This window comes from Panicum virgatum, chromosome 6K, assembly GCF_016808335.1.
Source record: "Panicum virgatum strain AP13 chromosome 6K, P.virgatum_v5, whole genome shotgun sequence".
Classification (NCBI taxonomy): domain Eukaryota; kingdom Viridiplantae; phylum Streptophyta; class Magnoliopsida; order Poales; family Poaceae; genus Panicum; species Panicum virgatum.
The window spans coordinates 12,369,616-12,388,823 of record NC_053141.1 but is presented as its reverse complement, the minus strand read 5'-3'; the positions used below and the strand labels follow the sequence as shown (position 1 = coordinate 12,388,823).

General features: G+C 46.0%; 1 protein-coding gene across 4 annotated transcripts; it reads right to left on the bottom strand.

The window, feature by feature from the left end:
- Positions 1–2,837: 2,837 nt before the first annotated feature.
- On the bottom strand, positions 2,838–5,236 carry LOC120711781. Of its 4 annotated transcripts, none has more exons than XR_005690482.1 (4): positions 4,797–5,236; positions 4,329–4,435; positions 4,086–4,180; positions 2,838–3,296 (listed from the first exon to the last, which is right to left on the bottom strand). XR_005690482.1 is itself a non-coding variant. In XM_039997420.1 (3 exons), exons 1-3 carry the CDS (start codon positions 4,966–4,968, stop codon positions 3,213–3,215), a joined length of 363 nt encoding a protein of 120 aa, XP_039853354.1. In that variant the 5' UTR covers positions 4,969–5,210; the 3' UTR covers positions 2,838–3,212. The 4 variants fall into 4 exon arrangements, 2 of the variants coding, with proteins under 2 accessions (XP_039853354.1, XP_039853355.1); XR_005690481.1 differs by having other exon boundaries at positions 4,764–5,211; XM_039997420.1 differs by lacking the exon at positions 4,086–4,180 and having other exon boundaries at positions 4,797–5,210.
- Positions 5,237–19,208: the final 13,972 nt, after the last annotated feature.

Sequence of the window (19,208 nt, the reverse complement as noted above, 5' to 3'; positions counted from 1 at the left end):
ACGTCAACACCTGACAGCTCATACCCCGACTCCACGGACGAGGGATCCGTCCTCGTGCATGATCGTGTGACCCCGGAGTGGGACTACTACGGGATTCGCGATCTCAGAGCCTTTTTGTCGTTTTAGGCTGCGGCAGACTATTGCCTCACCTGTTCTGACGACTCCAGCGAGGGGGACTACGATCTAACTAAGATTGCTTCGTCGCCGAGTTAGAAGAGCCCGACGACGACGCGGCAGACACGGCACACGCCGCGATAGCCGTGCCAGGAGCGCCTACGGCACCCGGACCGTTCGCCCCGGTAAACTCAGGACAATAGCAAGCGCAGCTGGCGCAACTCTAGGAGCTTGAGGCCAAGCTCGAGGAGGAGCGTCGGCAAATACAGAAACCGCGCATTGCACTCGAGCAGGAATGTACCGGCCACGGTACGGGAGCTCAGGAGGCATGACGCATTGCCCGGGAGCGGAACATGGCGGATGGCGGCGAAGAAAGCCCCCCGGCCTTGAACAAGGCCAACCAAAAGATCACTGCTGCGACCATTCTACTCCGCGCTATGCCCGAGCCTTCTACGCCCAAGGGTCGCAATCTGCGCAAGGAAGCACAAGCTCTCCTAGAGGATGCTGCGGTGTAGCAGGCCGAGAGTTCTGCGTCTCGTATACGCTTGGTGGCCTTGGTGAAAGCTGGTGGGGCTGCACAGCAAGACCGCGAGGTCTCAGTGCACACCCCGCGAAGGTTCAAATTACCACGATGGCCTACTAACTCAGTCGGTAATGTAACATTACAAGTCGGTAATGTAACATTACGACACCACCAATAAGCGAAAAGCATATTACGCATTCAATATTTTTCAAGGTATTTTGCCATCTATACAATGAAGGTAATTGTTCTTAAGAAATGCAGAAATTCAGATGGTACTTCGACATAATTGAATGATTTTTTTCTTAGAAAGTTTCTCTTCTAAAAAGTGGTGTTCATGAGCAGGCTGAATTAGATTTTCACCATAAATTATGTTAAGTAGTGATGGTTTAATATGCTTGCAAAAATGTCCGCTATAGATAGAAAACTAGAGCGAGTTATCATTTTTTTTTGGTTTCCCCTTCCAGCATGTAGGCTGAGAGCCACTAGCAGTTTTTCTTCAATGTGATTAGCCTAATGAATCTGGGCATCAGGATTATCTTTAACATGTCAAGTGTGTGTTGGTCATAAAATTTTGTTTTGGCAATTCTATTGGTTACCAGAGAAACTTATGGTTTGATAATGAACATGAAGTTTGCAGAAAGGGAAGGAAAAAGAGGTCACGGCCTACGGTCTACGCGCCACTACACATGCGATTTCAACGCAAGCCTGACCAGGACCCCTGCGATTTTAACGCAAGCCTGACCAGGACCCCCACCGCTCGCATCAGGTTGTCATGAGCTTGCTTGTTATATGTCAATAGTTCTTAGATCCTGTGATTGCTGCGGCTCCAAGATTAAGTCTCTAATTCTCCAATATCTTTGATCATTTGGCAGCAACGAACACTGATCCTACTATTGCAACTCAATTTGAGGATGACAAAGCAATCATGTGAGGCCATGGCAATGTTGGGTTTCTACAGTAATTTTTTTGCAAAAAGAGAATCTTGTATGCATAGAGTACAAAATATAGTCTATTTACAAAATCTTTTCAGGGATGGGTGTAACTATTCGCGTCGAATCTAATGACAGTAATTAATTCATGATTTGCTACAGTGATGCTACAATACCATCCTCTAATCGTGCGGTCAAATGTCTCATTAGATTGGTCTCGCGAATTTACCAGGGTAATGGAGGTGGTTTTGTAATTAGACTTTATTTAATACTCTAAATTAGTGGTCAAAGGTGCAAACAGTTTTCGCGAAATTTTTTTCACCCCAAACCAAACATGGCACATAATTCTTCTTCATGTTGAAATGTTTATGATGCCAATGTTCGTGTCATGGAGGTGGAGGATAGAGTGGATTTAGAGGGGGAGGGGCGGTGCCATGGAGATCAAGTCGGGTGGGAGGGGCGGGGCAAGAAACGGAGAAGGAAGAAGAGGTGATCGTTTATTAAGTTGAGTCGCGCCACACCGCACGGCGCGACTCCCTGAAGAGTCACGCCACGCCGGATGGCACGACTCGCTGAAGAGTCACGCCAAAGCATGTGGCGCGACTCAGCCTTGCCAGGTCAGCTGAGTTGTCAGCGTGGCAGGTTGGTCGCCCCAAAGTATGTGGCGCGACCCTTCAGTGAGTCGCGCCACGAATTTTGGCGTGACTAAAAGGACTAGTTCTTGAAAATTTACATCCATCTATGTTATTATTAAAATTTTAGATTAAAAGGATTAAAATAAAAAAAATTCCCGTGGCGAGGCAGGTTTAGCGCGCGCTTCAGCTGTGGCAAAAAGCGATCAAGGTGATGGTCTGCTGGTCTGCACATCGGGTGCTCGGTAAATTGCCCTAGAGGCATTCACCGCTTGCCAAGTGTGTGAACCCGTGCGGCTGGTCAGGTCTGAGGTCACGGCACGTGGGCAAGCAGGGACAATGGCTCTTTGCCGAGCGTCCCAAACACTGGGCAAAGCACCAATAACACTCGCCAAAGGGTTCGCCGAGTGCGGCACTCAGCAAACTCCACACGACGACAGTTGTGACGGCGAAGCAGGCTTTGCTGAGTGTCTTTTCTTCTCGGGCACTCGGCAAAACTTTGCCGAGTGTCTTTTCTCGGGCACTCGGCAAAACTTTGCCGTGTGCCAAAATGCCCTCGGCAAAATAAAGTAAAGAAACATGGTTTATGTGCATAAAAAAAATAAAAGCTGATCAGTGAACAAGTAGTACATACAAATGCCACGAGTTTCGAAGGTCCATTCATCAAGAAACAAGCTCACTTACAGTGCATCAGCATACATCATAAGATGCATCAACAATAAGAACATGGACATTTATTCATCTATAAATATGAGCTAGTCCAATGTTTTCTCACAACTGTACGTGTCATGAGGTTCCATGTCAGGCAGCAAGTACAACTGTATGTGGAACAAATAACTAAATTTGCCGACACACTAAGTATCATAAGGCGCTAACTGCACAGCTCAAACTCCAAAAGACTTAACTACAGAGAACACATAGCCTATACGCCACAATCCAAAGAGCTATACACCAGGAGTACGGATGAACACTTGACTCCTTTTAATGCATCTTCATGTATATGATAATTTATCTTTAGGAAATCCAGAATAGAACACAGCTTTGAACAGCTTGTTGTTGACACCATAAAGCATGCTGCATAGCATCTCCTAGAACTACCTGAAATTCAATACAAGCATGCTGGTTTTTAGTTAAGATCAAGTCATGAAAAAATTGAAGTAAATTATGTGCGTAGCTTGTCAAATTTCTGCAAAAGTGATGGCAAGAATAAAATGAAAGAAGCCCAAGGTGGGACAGATATGATCACGAAGACAAGTTGCAAGATGAACCAAATACTTGGTATTAGGTTGTAAACCCAAGTTTATTTGCACCTCTTGATTTGCTTGAAGACTCTAATGCACAAAAGATACACATTTGATTGCACTTAAAATGAACAGAACTAACACCATGGTGCTTTTGAGCTGAGAGCTACATTTTTGCTAGGCTAACCAAACTAAAAAGCTGTAAGCAACTTATAGATCATATATATATTTCACTTTTTGCATTCAAGATATGTCTAATCACTCATCTTTTTACATAGTACCACATTCAAGATCTATTTATTATCCTGTAGTGTCCAGAAGCAAGAAAGTGGGTACTGGGTAGCTAGGTCATTTGTTCACCATTAGGAGAGAGTACACAAATAGGAAACTTAAGCTTATTTGCTTGCAATTAATTTCAGCCCAAGGTGCAGGTATATTCAGATTACCAAAATAAAATAAGTTGGCATGTAATGCGAAACATGTCTAGCAAAATTGAAGACTGTAATGGATCATATAAACAAAACTGTCTACAGAAGCATTTTCAGTAAAAATAACAGTGACTATGGCATCTCTAGAAGCAAAATTGTTGCCTCATAATTAACATGCTATTGACAGAACAAGAAGCAGCTGAGGTAAGATAGCATACCTATTTGGTCCAGTAACTCAATCTATGACTCCCAGCTAGTTTTGTTAACTTCTAATAAACAGCTCAGGTTTTCTTTGAAGATATACTGCTAAAATCTGTTAAAATTTCCAATCCCAAGATCAGCTAAAATATCGAAATTAATAATCCTAGAACATATACTGCAGTTTAATGGAAGGCATGAATATCTATCCATTCAAGCAATCTGTCCAACAAATGAAGGTAAGACATCTGATCAATGCTAACCTTTGAAAAAGAAACACTGAGCAGCTCCTCACAAATTTTGCCAAAACACTCTTGGTCTCCTTTGGAAGCTTTATTGGGGCAACATAATAGAATCCTTAATTTGTTCCCTATACAGTGGAAGTATATGTCAGTTGAGAAAGGACTAAAACTAATTGTTTCTAAAATAGTGTCATATGAACCGATAGTAATCACAGCTGGGTGCTAGTCTGCTAGTTCAAAATATTTGAACAGCTTAATTCCTTTCCCGCAGACAGAGGAGGTCGGTCTAGTAAAATTTGGTAGAACCTTCTAAGCAAAGCAGTGAAAAATTGATGCTTATCTAGGGACAATAGTACCAGTTACGTGGGAATCGCTAGCCTAATCCCAATTTACATCAATATCGCCTCAAGGACACGAATTCGAGGCTTCCCACAACATTTGTCACCACGCCCTTACCCTATCGAATCCGGCTTCAGCTGCAGTGCCGACCTGAGCTCGAGGAAAGCTTGGGGTTGGAGAGCTGCAGCGCCGGCCTGAGGTCGGGGAGGAGTGCGCCGGCCCGAGGTCGGGGAGGAGCATCGCCGGCGCTGAGGTAGTCGCAGAGGAGCAGCGCCGGCCCGAGGTTTGGGAGGAGGATGTGGCGGTGGCGGGGCAGATCCATCCAGTACCGAGGTCGGAAAAGGCAGCTCCGGCGTGGATCCGGCAGGCAAGCACGGCGCCGGCGGTGGCGGTGTCCTGGAGCTGCGAGATTAGGTTGAGAGGGGAAAGGAGGCGGCGGGCCGGCGCGGCGGCGGCCTGGAGGCGGGGTGTGGCGGCCGGCCGGCGGCGGCGTGGAGGCGGCTGGCCGGCGGCGGCATGGAGGCGGCGCGCGGCTGGCTGGCGGCTCTAGCCTCTGCGCGTTGTGTGGGTGTGGATGTATGCATCAATGCGGGTGCTTAAGTGTGAGGATGACCTACTTTGCTATAGTTGGGCAAACGGGCCGGGCCCGGCACTACAGGGCACGGGCACGGGCACGGCACTAAGTGGCACGGCACTAAGTGGCACGGTTGATTAACTGTGTCGTACCTGTTAGTGCCGCCGTGCCAAATGCCAGGCACTAGCACGACACGGCTATCAGTTAGCCGGGTCGTGTCGTGCCAAGGGGCACGTTAGTGCCCGGGCAGCACTAGCACGGTAGTGCCAAAAACACTCATTCAACTCAGAATTTATAGTAGATTCAAACAAGCACATAATTTAACTCAGAAAACTCAGCACAAGATCTAACAAAAGATAAATTTTATTAGGAGCTTGTGCAATGGCTGCCTCATTAAAAACCTCTCTAGATAAAACTCACCCTTGTGAGAAACTCTAGAGAGGGAAAAAGAGTACAGCCAAACTCCAATAATGTTCATTACATCACAGTCCAATACTTAAAGTTCTAGAGTGTTCATAAACCATAAATATTACAGTCCATTACATGAATAATTACTAATCAAGATAAAGTTTTTCAAAAGCTTGTTCAAGCTCCTTGTCTTCCACATTATGCTGCAGCCTTGCTTCTGCAGCCTCCCGGTCCTTGATGCAGGTCAGCATCTCCACCATTTCAGGCTTCAGATTCCTTCTTCGCTCCTCGATGATCCTGCCAGTCATACTAAAAGTGGATTCTGAAGATATGGTAGAAACAGAAACAGTTAAGATATCTTTAGCCATGATTGAGAGTACTGGGTATGTAAGTTTGTGCTGATGCCACCAGTTCAAGATGTTGAAGTCATCAATTAGGTGGTTGACAGTGTCATAGTCCAAGTAGGACACAAGTGTAGAAGCATTGGAAGCTGAAGCTGATGACCTTACCGCATGCAGCAGAGAGGTAGCAGATGTATCTCTAGACATGTTAAGAGTACCAGGCAAGCTACCAGAAACCAAACCAGTAGCATCATCATCATCATATATTTCATTCCAAGCAGATCTTGACTTACCAGACAGGACAGGAGGGTCAGTCCTCCTCAACCTAACAGCACCATATTTCTCTTCATACTTATTGTACACATCAGTAAGTCTAACTCTAGTGCCAACCAAATAAGTAGAATAATCAGTACTGGTGAGACCACCTAACCTTCTAATCACCCTAGTAAAACCTTTCATGCAAAAGAGTACAGCAAAGGTATGTCCCTCCAGTACTTATTATATTTGTCTATCATAGGTTGCATCACAGATCTGATGTGTATATCATTAGCATAATTTTTTAGGTGCAGAGCAATCTTAACAAGATAATGAATCATAAGTGGAGATGTAGGATAGGACACACCAGACAATGTAACTGTTGAATCATAAAACAGCTCAAGAAATGATAAAACTTTTTGTGCAGTCATCCAATGCTCATCAGTTAACAAAAATGGCTCACCTTCAGACCTAGGATACTGAGCTTGGATGAAAGTAGTGAAAGAGGACTTATGAGGAAACAAATGTTTAAGCATTAGGTAGGTAGAATTCCACCTAACCTCCATGTCCAGCTGAAACTTTCTAGGCCTAACACCAGTTGCAATGCAGTAACTTTTATATGCAGCAATTCTTTGATTAGATGAATTTAAGAATGATATTGTAGTTCTAAATATTTCTATCAGAGGCTTCAGAGTAGTTAAGGCCTCCTTGACAATCAGATTGAAAATATGACATGCACAACGCTGATGCAAGAACATAGAATTAATAGAAGATGATGCAATGTCATTACATGATGTATACTCTGGTTCATCAGTAATATCAAAACCAAGGTAGTGAGACAGGATAGGTTTAAATTTTGGCATGGCTGAAGCATTAAATGATGCATTGTCTAAAGTAACAGTAAACACATTATCAGTCAAACCATAATTAGCAAGAACAGATGCTATACGGTCAGCAATATTTTGTCCATTGTGGGACACATCAATAAGAACTAGACCAAGAACCCTCTTCTCTAATTGCCGGTCAGAGTTTATGTAGTGAGCAACAACACTGAGATAATCCTCTTTGGCATTACTAGACCAAATGTCAGAGGTTAGACACACACAATTAACAGAAGTACCAAAAGTCTCAACAAGTTTAGCCTTGCAATCAGTGAAGTATTTCTGTATGTCTCTAGTGGTGGTTTGCCTAGACACTCTAGCATATTTAGGATTGTGAGCAGTTTTAATAAACTCTTCAAAAGCCTTAGATTCACCCATAGAGATAGGAACATCAAGTCTAGCAATCAATCTAACCAGTTGAGTACGAGCAACTAGAGGACAGTAGTCCCAAGTACGCATACTACCATCAGGACTAAAAGAGATTTGAGACTGAGACATGCGAGTTTTTTCATGCCTCTTAACACAAGAGGCAATGTGGCATGAAAGATGACCAGTGCCACCACTAGAAAAACCAGAGTAGATCTTAGAGCAATGTAGGCACCTAGCTCCATACGTGACGGTCTTACCATCAGCTGTGGTTTTGAACAGCTTCTCGAAATCATCCCAAACAGGAGAGGTAGAGGGACGTGAGCGCTTGGCGCTGTTACCGGCTGGGGGAGGTGCACCACCGCAGGCAGGTACATGTGACACCCCGGCCCAGGGCTTAATATGATTAATAGGATACTCATACCAACAGGTTGCAACTTCTTTTCCGGAAGCCGGTCTCCAAAGAACTCCGAGGTTAAGCGTGTTTGGCCCGGAGAAATTTGGGGATGGTGACCGACCGGGAAGTTCTTCCCGGGTGCGCACGAGTGAGGACAAAATGTGCAGAAAAGACTGGTGTTGGTCTGTGAGGACAGTCTATGTCCTAGAAAGCAGCCAGATGTAAGCGGGCCTGGCCTCGGGGAGGCGGGACGTTACAGTACAGTAGGGCCATCATCGTCGATGTTGATGGGATCATCAGCACCAGGGCCGAACAAGGCATCACGGTCCTCGCGCAAGTCATCCTCGTCATCATCTCCGGCCATCCCGCACAATCGCCGCTACTAGTTCTCGGTCACACCGAGCTCCACCGTCTCGTCGTCAGATCCGGCCATCGTCACTCGCCAGTGACCTAGTTAGGGTAAGAGAAAAAGGTGAGGAGAGTGAGAGATCGAGAGGCCGAGAGCGTCTGCGCGAGAGCGAGATGAAAGGATAGAGGTACTTACGCGAGATCCGGAGCACCAGAGTCCGGCGGTGGCGACGGCGAGGAGGATGACAACGAGAAGAGGATGCTACATCGTCTATGCGAGATCGAGACGATGGGTCTAGATGGCCGTGCCGTCTGCTAGTGTCGGCCCCGCACCCCGGCCTTCGCCCTCTGGGGCTCCGAGCTACTCACCGGAGCTCGGGAAGAGGAGAGGAGAGGAAGATCGAGGAGAGGACGAGAGGCGAGAGGGTGAGAGACTGAGAGGCGAGAGTGAGACGAGCGGCGGCCGGCGGAGGGAGAGAAATGATTAGGGTTAGGGTTGGGAGGGGGAATGGCTGGCGCCGGGCCTTATATAGCCCTCCCCCCCAACGGTCAGATCGCCCCCCAACGGGCAGATCCAACGGTCGACGGAGACGCGGGGGGAGGATGGCGCCGGGCTGGACGGGCCGCCGTCGTGCCAAACGGGCCGAGGCCGTGCCTTCCCGTGGTGGGCCCTTAGCCGGGCTGTGCCCGTGCTAGTGCCGCGGGCCGAGATCGCGGCCCAGGCACGGCCCGGCCTCTGGCACGGGCACGACACGGGCCCGCGGGGTAACGGGCCGGGTCAGTGCCATGCTTTTTCGGACCGGGCCCGTGCCGGCCCGTTGGGCCCGGCCCGTTGGGCCCGGCCCGTTTGGCCAACTATATACTTTGCCGAGTGCTGTGATCTGGTGCCATCAGGGACACTCGGCAAAGAAAGATTTTTTTTAATTTTCTACTTTATCTTACTTTTCAATACTAATTTTTTTGCCATATTTCTTTGAATGTGTATTGAGATACTTGGTTAAATTTACTCAACAATGCATATTTCATGATCGTACGAATATTAGTCCATTATTTTGTACAGTTATATCTCAAATTCATTTTATATGAATTAAACTTCTATAATTGCTGTTAAAAAATAAAAATTATCAAATGGATTTAAAAAATTATCAAAACTTCACATGAAACAATCTATTTTGTCTATTGCCTATACAAAAATTTTGAAGTCAAACCCCAATTCAACTGTCATTTTGAATCGCAATCTTACATAATCCTTCTCAACTGTACGATTCTTCTTCAGAGATGCTACAGATTTAAGCAACGTATGTGACAAATTATGCGAAACCTTCTTAATTTTTATCACAATCTTCACATATGATATCATGATATCTTGACAAATCTCATGATTTTTAGAGTTGGTTTGCTTTTTATAGAATTTTAAAACAATGCCGCCGCTCGTTCGTGGTCATGATTCTTGAACAAGATGTTCAAAATTTCCTTTCATTTGCCGAATATGGCCTAATATTGAAGTCCATAACATGAATATAATTTTTCCAATCATTTTATTCCACTATTCGAATCACTTTAGAAAAAATTTGACTTATAGCTACAAATTTCTTTTAATAAAATAAATTAACTAAATGTAGCAAACAAGCCGGAAAAGATACTAAATTTTAACATAGAGTATCACTTAAGATATGAGGAAAGTAAAAAAAAATTGGAGGACAGAAGAGGCAATTTTTTTTTGATTTGCGGAGTGCCACCTCAAGACACTCGGCAAAGTTAATGGTTTGCCGAGTGTAAAAGAATACACTCGGCAAACCGTGGACTTTGCCGAGTGTAAAAAAACATTCGGCAAATCATGGACTTTGCCGAGTGTATTATAGTTTATACTCAGCAAATGTATTGTTTGCCGAGTGCCCGATGAAATGCACTCGGCAAACCTGTAGGCACTAGGCAAACATGGGATTTCCGGTAGCGACGGCCGCTTCGCAAGATGGCCGGCTTTACGGTACGGCGGTGAAAGAAAAGGCACCGAGGCGACGCGGGCAGCCTAGCAGTTCAGCATGGAAGGGACGTCGTCGGCGATGTTAAGGCGATGGTGGCTGTGCAGCTACGGTGTGGCGGCGATTCGGAATCGTCGGTGTCATGGTAGTCGTTGCTGACGTCCGGCGGCGAACTTGGCTTGGCCACTGCTTCGTCATCGATGTCGTCCTTCGGCTCCTTCACTCCTTTCTCTAGGCGCTCGGTGGATTGGCTGTTATGGTGCAGGCCTTGGCGAAGCGAAGAGGTTGGCGGAGCCGTGTCGTCGGGACGAGCAAGGGTGACGGACAAACGAACGGATAATATCCATAACACTTTCATCCCTACCTGTAGTCCACAAGGCCACAACGGAGCTAGGAGGAGGCGCATGCGGCCCACGCCATGTTGCAGCTGAGCGGGCGCCTAGAGTACCGGAGTATTGGCGCTACGTTGGTCGGGTGCGGAGCGGCGCGGTGTGGCCGGGGACGGAGCTGGGCGATCAGTACGTGATTTTCGCTGGCCGCCCGACTCCGGCCTCGCATCCCGCAGCGCCGCCGCGGGCCTCGCCCCACCCTACGCAGGCCGCCACTCGCCCACCACCCACGCCACTCCCGCTGGCCGCCCTCGGCTCGCTCCCACCGGCCGCCCCCGGCTCCCATGTACTTTTATTTCGTTTCCACCGCTAATCCCAGCCCCAGCTGAAATGAACTCCGGCGTGGCGCTACTAGAGAAGAGCCCATCGGCACCTGTTAGTAAGGGCCGTACCGATTCTTGAACCGGTACTACGAAACTGAGAAGAGTCTCGGTCTTCATCACCGGATAAAATAACCAGTACTTAAGGCTCTCTTTTGTACCGGGTGAACGTTCCATCCGGTACCAAACAAAAAAGATATATTAAACCCAGAAAGAGGTCCGCACACATGCAGGTCCTAAGTCCCAAGTCACATGATTTTTCACGCGAAATGCGCGCGCGTGCGGTGGCCGGGATTTGAATTTAGAATCTTTTGCCTCGCGTGTACCTTCCTTACCATCTCACCTACACATCACTTGTGATGGGAAGAGAGATATTTTTCTAAGTAACACATGGATGAGCCTTAGGTACCGGGTGATAATACCAATCAGTAACTAAAGCTATCGTAGGCACCGGTTGGTGTTACCACCCGCACTACGGAAACAGTCAGTTTGTCATGTGTCTGGATTTTTGCCGTGTGCAAATTTTCGAGCACACAGCAAACTTAACATTTACCGTGTGTCAAATCAAAAACACTCGGTAAAATATTTGCCGTGTGCCCAGATCTGAGGCACACAGCAAACAACTCCCCCCCACCCCCACTTACCCACAATTATTAACCCGCACCGCCTCCTCCCTCAGATCGATACGCCACCTCCATCACTCCCTCAGATCCGCCGCCGCCCCCTACTCTCCTGCCTGCTCGCCATCTCCCTCCCATGCCTCCCCTCCCCTCCCCCCTCCGCTCGCCCCTCCCCGGTAGTGAGGAGCAGTGGCGGGGCGAGGAGCGGCGGCGGCTTACTGGGACCGCCCGCAGGGCGCCGCGTGAACTTCGGCTCGAGCTCAGGCAGCGGTGGCGGACGGCGCGAGCTCCGGCAACGTCCGCGGACGGCGCGGCGCGAGCTCTGGCAGCGGCGGCCCCTGCTCCTCCTCCTCCGGTGCGGCGTGGCGGCCCCTGCTCCTCCTCCAAATCCGGAACGCGCCCCCCTCCATCTCCTTCCCCGGATCCGGCGTGAGGCCCCTCCCTCTCCTTCCCCGGATCCGGCGCACGCCTCCTCCCTCTCCTTCCCCGGATCCGGCACGCGGCCCTGGACCCTCCTTACCTGGCGGGTGGCCGCACCATCACCGTTAGGCGTGGCGGCGAGGGCGGATCCGGTGACCTCCTCCTTCGGTGCTCGACATCAACGGTGGAGGGGGAGATGGCTCCAGCGGGGGGGGGGGGGGGGGGGGGCAGCGGCTTCCAGTGGTGGCGGTCTGTTGGCGGCGGCGGCGTGCGGCGGCAGGGAGCAGTGGCGGGGGTGCGGCCGGCGGTGGGGTAGTGGCCGGGCCCGATTTTTTATTTACTATTTATTTATTTTGCCGTGTGTCGGAAACTATGTCGTGTGCCATGAGCACTTTACCGGCCGAAGTATGCCGTGTGCATGTTGCCGAGTGTTGCACACGGCAAAGCTTTTGCCGTGTGCAATATGGGCTTTGCCGTGTGCCCCAGCCACACAGCAAACTACTCGATTCCGGTAGTGCCGGTAGGTACCGGTTGGTGTTATCACCCGGTACCTAAGGCTCTTCATAGACTTCCGTCCACCTCAAAAGTACCGGCATGAATAAGAACCGGTACTACTGATACTTTTGAGTTAAACGAAATTTATTCATTTAGTAAATTTTCAGAATTATATCATAACTAATATTTATAGTTTGAAACAAAATATAGCAACTCACTACAGGATATTCGCACATAAACAACCATATCTTAGCGACCACCAAAGATTTCCGGTCTCCAATACTATGTTGACTGACGATTAGGACTAATTCTAGTCATCGACGACAGCAGAAGAGTGCGGTTGTTAATCCTCCCTCGGATGTGGTCGTCATCGGGGCATGGAGTTTCTACTATTTTCCGCAATAAAAAAATCGGTTCCCGTTCACGATATTAGCTAACCTCCGTCCAGAACTCCAGATTCACAATTTTGCGGCCCTTTTCTCCCTTCGTTATTCATCTCCTTTAGCCTGCTCCAACTAATCACCGGCAGCTGTGAGACGGCGGCGGCAGGGTTTGCAAACTTGCAACCTTTCCACTGGCCATTAACCCTCGTCTCTGTCTCATCTCAGGGACTGGACGTCGGCATCAACTGAGTTCAAGAGGGATTGGTGCAGATCTCCAAACGGCAGGGCCATACATGGGGAGGACGCTTGGGCTTGCCCCTCCCTGCGCAGGCATGGCAGGCCATGCAAATCTGTACATACATATCAGGTAATCTCAAATCAAACCCTAGAATTGATCTGATTTCTTTCACGGATAAATTCGTAGAAATTTTGTGCATCTATCTTGTGCAATATGGAAACGTGATTTCTATATTTATGCAAGTTCCATCACACCAGGTCGGATCCCATTCATGCTCCATGTTTCCTTCCGCTGTGAATACCATACAACTTCCCAGCGGAGTATCAAGTTGATTAAACCTGACGATAGAAACAGAATTTTTAGAGTTCTAGTTTCTGGACAATTCTATATAGTTAAGGGTTTGTCCACAAGATAAAAGGGTAACTTTAGAAACTAATCAAACCTATTACCACTACTGGAGAAGTGGATATTGGTACCAGCACGTTAGTGCCGGTCAACCAGGAGCCGGCACTAACGTTGCGTGAACAGTACCCGGCGGGCACATTAGTGCCGGCTAGCAACCCCAGCCGGCACTAACGTGCCATCCCCCAACGGTCAGCAGCGCAGCCACAACGGTCAGAAGCCATCTTAGTGCCGGCTGGGGAGCCTGGCCGGCACTAACTTGGCACGAGCAAGTTAGTGCCGGCTAGTAGTTCTAGCCGGCACTAAACGTCGATGTTTAGTGCCGGCTAAATCCACTAGCCGACACTAACTTGCCCCTTATAAACCATCCCCTCCTTTCACTCTTCTTTCACGGTGCTGTCCATTTTCTCTAAAATTTGTGAGGATTTCATCCATCCAAGTGCACCAAAGTTTAGTAGTTTCTTTCACTCTTCTTTCATGGTGTTTATTCTTTGTTTCATGCTTTCTAGATAAAGAAAATAGTGATTTTAAGGTTGAGGAAAAATGAGCATAATTTTTCAATTTGTTCATTAATTTGAGCAAAGTAGGATTGATTAGTTAATTTTTAGAGAAGGTTTACTAGATAGTTTGACTATGACACATTTAGAGTAATTTTTTTGAATTATTTCACGTGGGCATGTGTATATATTATTATGCAAAATTTTAAGGATTTTAAGGATGAGGGAAAATGAGCATGATTTATCAATTTGTTCATTAATTTGAGTAAGGTAGAATTATTTGTTATTTTTTAGAGAAGGTTTACTAGACTATCACACATTTAGAATGATTTTTTCGAATTATTTCATGGTGACATGTGTATATGTTATTGTGCCAATTTATTGTGCTATTTACTTTAGGTTTACTAGATAGGTGGCCTATGACACATTTACAATTTTTTTCGAATTACCTAATAGTAACTAGTTTTTAGGGATAATGAGCATGATTTTTTTTTAATTTGTACATAAGTTCCATAAGAAATAAGTTTCGCCGATAGTTTGCATATTCTTATTTCTTTGGATGGTTTGTGTTGGATGTTGAGACATTTATTTGTGTATGTTCTTTTAGCGACAATTATGCCAATTGGAGATATGTAGAATTAATTTTTATTTTTTATACGGTAATTAATTACAGATGGACCGGCAATGGATACACGACAGTCGGAGCACCTCGGCGTGGATTCAAGGTTTAGATTCTTTTCTCAAGGTGGCAATGGCAAATAGGTCGCCAAAGGGTTTAATGTGTTGTCCATGCAGTGTTTGCGAAAATAAAAAGAAATTCCGGAAAAGAGATACTCTATTGAATCACCTGGCCTTGAATGATTTCATGAGTAACTATACCATTTGGACCAAGCACGGCGAAGTTGGAGTTATGATGGAAGATAATGAAGAAGATGCCGATGATGATAACAACCTTCCAGATTGGGCATGGGTTCATGAAGCAGGTGGCTTTCAAGATGAACCAATGGACGAGGGTGAAGCAAATGTTGCACAAGAGGAGCCACTTGACGAGCTAGGTCAGGCGTTGCTTGATGCACAGAAAGACAGTGAGATTGTGAAAGAGGCATTAAAGTTCGAGAAGATGTTGGAGGATCACAAAAGGCCGTTGTTCCCTAGTTGCAAACTGTAGCAGAAGAAGTTGGGTACCACGCTGGAGATGCTGAAATGGAAGACAACTAATGATGTCACCGATAAGGGATTTGTTGAGCTATTAAAAATTGTAAAGAACATGCTTTCTGAGGGTAATGAACTGCCGTCAATAACATACGAAGCTAAAAAGATGGTTTGCCCTCTTGGATTGGACGTGCAGAAGATTCATGCTTGTCCTAACGACTGCATCCTATATCGAGGCGAATACGAGAACTTGGAAGCTTGTCCTGTTTGCAGCGCTTTGCGGTATAAGATCAGGCGAGATGATCTAGGTGATGTTGATGGGCAGCCGGTAAAGAAGAGAGTTCCCGCAAAATATGTTCGATTGCTTGAATAGTATCAAGGTCCCATCTGGGTACTCGTCAAATATACTATAAATCCTATAAGCTACACATAATTGATAATGGAAGCATATTAGTTAATTTACTTCAATTACTATTATTATTGTATAGATATAATTAATAATATGCTTAAAATAAATATATCAATTTTTGTTATATTAATCTAATTATTAAGCCTATTATGAATAAATTTACTAGTATTAAAAATTTTGTGGAAAAGAGATTTGGCGCGGCCAAATTTTCTTTCCCGCCAGTTTAGACAGATTAGTGCCGGTTGGTAATACTAGCCGGCACTAACGTTCGTATGTTAGTGCCGGCTAGGATTACCAGCCGGCACTAACTTGTCCCGATGATGTCACAGGGGCACGTTAGTGCCGGCTGATAATACCAGCCGGCACTAACCAAACACTCCCCAACAAATCCCCTTCCCTTCTCTCCCACAAATCACAATTTTCAGATCGACATCGTCGCCCCGGCCGCGCGTCCTGCTCGCTCGCCCGCGCGCATGCGCCGCCGCCCCAGCTCCCGACCGCGTGTGGATCCCCAGCCGGCCCTCGCCCACGTGCACGCTGCGGGTCGCCATCGACCTCCTCGGCCCGGCACGCCGTGCCGGCCGCGCAGCCCTACGCGTCCCCCGGCCGCCGCCCTGCCCCCGCCGCCCCAACCTCATCCTCGAAGTTCGCGCCCCGACCTCGTCATCCTCGGCACCCCGACGCCGCCCTGCGCCGGCCCCGTGCGCCGTCGCGACAACCTCGTCCCCGGCGCCGCGCCCCGACGTCGCCCTGCACCGGCCACGACCACCACGGGTGCACTCTTGGTAAGGCCGATCTTCCGGTCCTTTGCTTGCTTCACTTCCTCTCACTGCGCCGTTGTCTACCCCTGCTTCCTCGCCCAGGCTTTTGCTGCCCACTGTCGGCAGCACGCCATGCTTAACCCTTAGCAATTAGCACCGGCACGGGTAGCCGAGAAGCTGATCTTACTGTTCGATCATCTCCCATTAGAGGGAGGACACCGAGGAAGCCATCACAACCCTTTGAACACTCGCGAGACAAATTCTTTTGCTGTGTTCTTGTCAAACCAATTCCTTTGCTCTAGGATTCAGATTCCTATTTTCCCCCATATTCGTGTTTATGCAGTTTTTAGTTTTCTTTTTCAGTAGAGGAAATAGAAGCAAGTAAATATTGATGAAGTGTTCCATTGCGATTACATTCAGGTGGTTCCTTATCTTTCTATCTGTGGTAGATGTAGCCTTCGAGGTTTAACTGAGCTTGCAATCAAATTTCTAGATGCAAGATAACCTGAATTTACTTTGATGTGTTCAGCAGTGTGCCATCTGCTTCTGAATTTTATCAATTGATTTATATTACCTTATTGTACCATACAGCTACTGTAATTTTAGACCTTTAGTACTGGTTTCCATCACTGCAGTTTATAACATGCCAGTTCATGTGCTAGACTGCAGATAGTCATGTTTGTTTCTAGCTGCTAAGGAAAATGCCTTAGTGTGTGCCAAGGCAAAGTTGCTGCTAAGAAATTCTTAGCTTCCTTATATTTGCAAAGCCAGTTTGACCAGTTATTTTTTATCAGGCTAACACTTGGCACTTCCATCGAATTAGTATTACCACTGCCATACCAATATAGCTACTTATGCAGACATTCCCATTTATGTATTAACTTGATAGAAGTGCAATATAGGATGTTAATATCCTGTTTTGAGTACACTCACACTTAACCCTTCTTAAGGTTTTGAGTTATACTTTATGATAGAAGTGCAATATAGGATGTTAATATCTCTCACCTAATTTATTTCTTTTTAAATAAATATTTGCTATACTTTATGACATTTTCTGGATATATTTTATCTAAAGATTAAACACTACCTAAAGCTTGCATTTTGAAGACAAGGATTGCTGAAGTATATACTGGTGATAGCTTAAGCTCCTAAAATAAGTCGATAGGCAAATGAAAGTGTAAAAAATAGATGCATTCTTCTCACAGGTACCAAGATCTAGGTGTACAACTCGTTAAGGCAAGATAAATCAAAGTAACAAGATCTCATCGAGGTGATAAATACTGCATGGAGTCGCTATCTCCGCAAACACATAGGCTTGAAAGGTGAAATCGAGCCTCTTCATTGGCTGACCGATTTTCCGGTATGAATATATTCTAGCTACTAGTGTCATTCGTAATAAACATCAGGAAAATTTTATATTGTAACCCACATTTGCCCATAGTGTTGGAGACAGGAGCTAGGAAACAACTTATGTGGATACTACGTATGCGAGTGGATCAACACCTATGCGAGTGAAAAAGGGCAAATGACACAGGAGGCATTCAATGTACGTGAGCACAATCATATCTGCTCATTATTTTAATTCATTATTTTAATTCATTATTTTTTATTCTAATGTTTTTATATGAAAATATGACAGCGTTGGAGGATGAAAGAAGAACTCATTGAAATGGCTCGGGTCAAGGCAATTCAAGAAGCTATGTGCAGATTCCTGCTCGATGAAGTCATAAATCCTAAGGGGGAATTTCATGGCGATCTCCGTACAAGAGTCGCCAAAGAAGATCCGACGACGAGAAAGCTGATACGTTACTACAGTTGATGCTTAATAATTTGTAATATTTCAAGTACTTTTGAACTCCTAAGTGTTCCATATATGAACTCTATATGTATGTATATATATTATATATATGTAATATTATATTAGTGTGATGCGATCCTAATATTAGTGTGCAATAAGTTAATAATACGGTTATAATATTATTGTGCAATACGATACTAATACGGTCCTAGTATTAGTCTGCAATACGGTCCTAATATGATACAAATACGCATAGCAATATGTATAAAAACAAAAAGAAAAGAAAAAAAAAGAGAAAAACATTTAGTGCCGGCCAGTAATACCAGCCGGCACTAAAGTGGATGCCTGGGACCGCTCGTGGCCGCGCACGTTGGTGCCGGTCAAAGTAGTCGGCACTAACGTGTTGTCACGTTAGTGCCGGCCATTTAGTGCCGGTCACAGGGACCGGCACTAACACGTCCTTTAACCGGCACTAATAAGCCTTTCTCCAATAGTGTACTTTGTGAGAAGTATATATACTATTTTTCTGAGAAAATATGTATGATACCACTTTGCTGGAAACGGGAAGTATGTACAGTCTTTTCTGAAATAGTACGATACTTCTTTATAAAATATATACCACTAAATTTATTTTGTGTCATTTCTTGTTATCTGAGGTACCAACTTTTTTCACCAGTTCTGTGTTAACCAAGTCAATTTGCCTTGGCATCCAGGAGTAGTGGACGCAGCATGCTGCTCCAAAATGCAGGCACAGGAGGGTGTTTTAGCACACCGATTATTTAATTTCTATTATTTTCCATTTCGGTGCCGTAGGGGGAGCATGGGGCTTTCCATTTTGTGTCTGGCTTGTCTTGTGGCCAATTGAGCATGTGTTTGCTCGGATGAGTTCTCCCTGCCGTGCTGAGATGTATGTTTGTGAACTGTGGCATGAGAAGGGGAAACCGAATGGATGGGTTCCGTATTTTGTTGCAGCAGTTACCTCTTACCTGAGCTCTCTACATGTGGCTTTGATGTTGGTTTGCAGCAGCTAATAGCTCATCAATCTCTTCTAACGTGAGGGAGCTCTAATTATTATTCTCATTCTGTTGCGTTTATTATTATAATCTTTTTGCCTACAAATTCATTT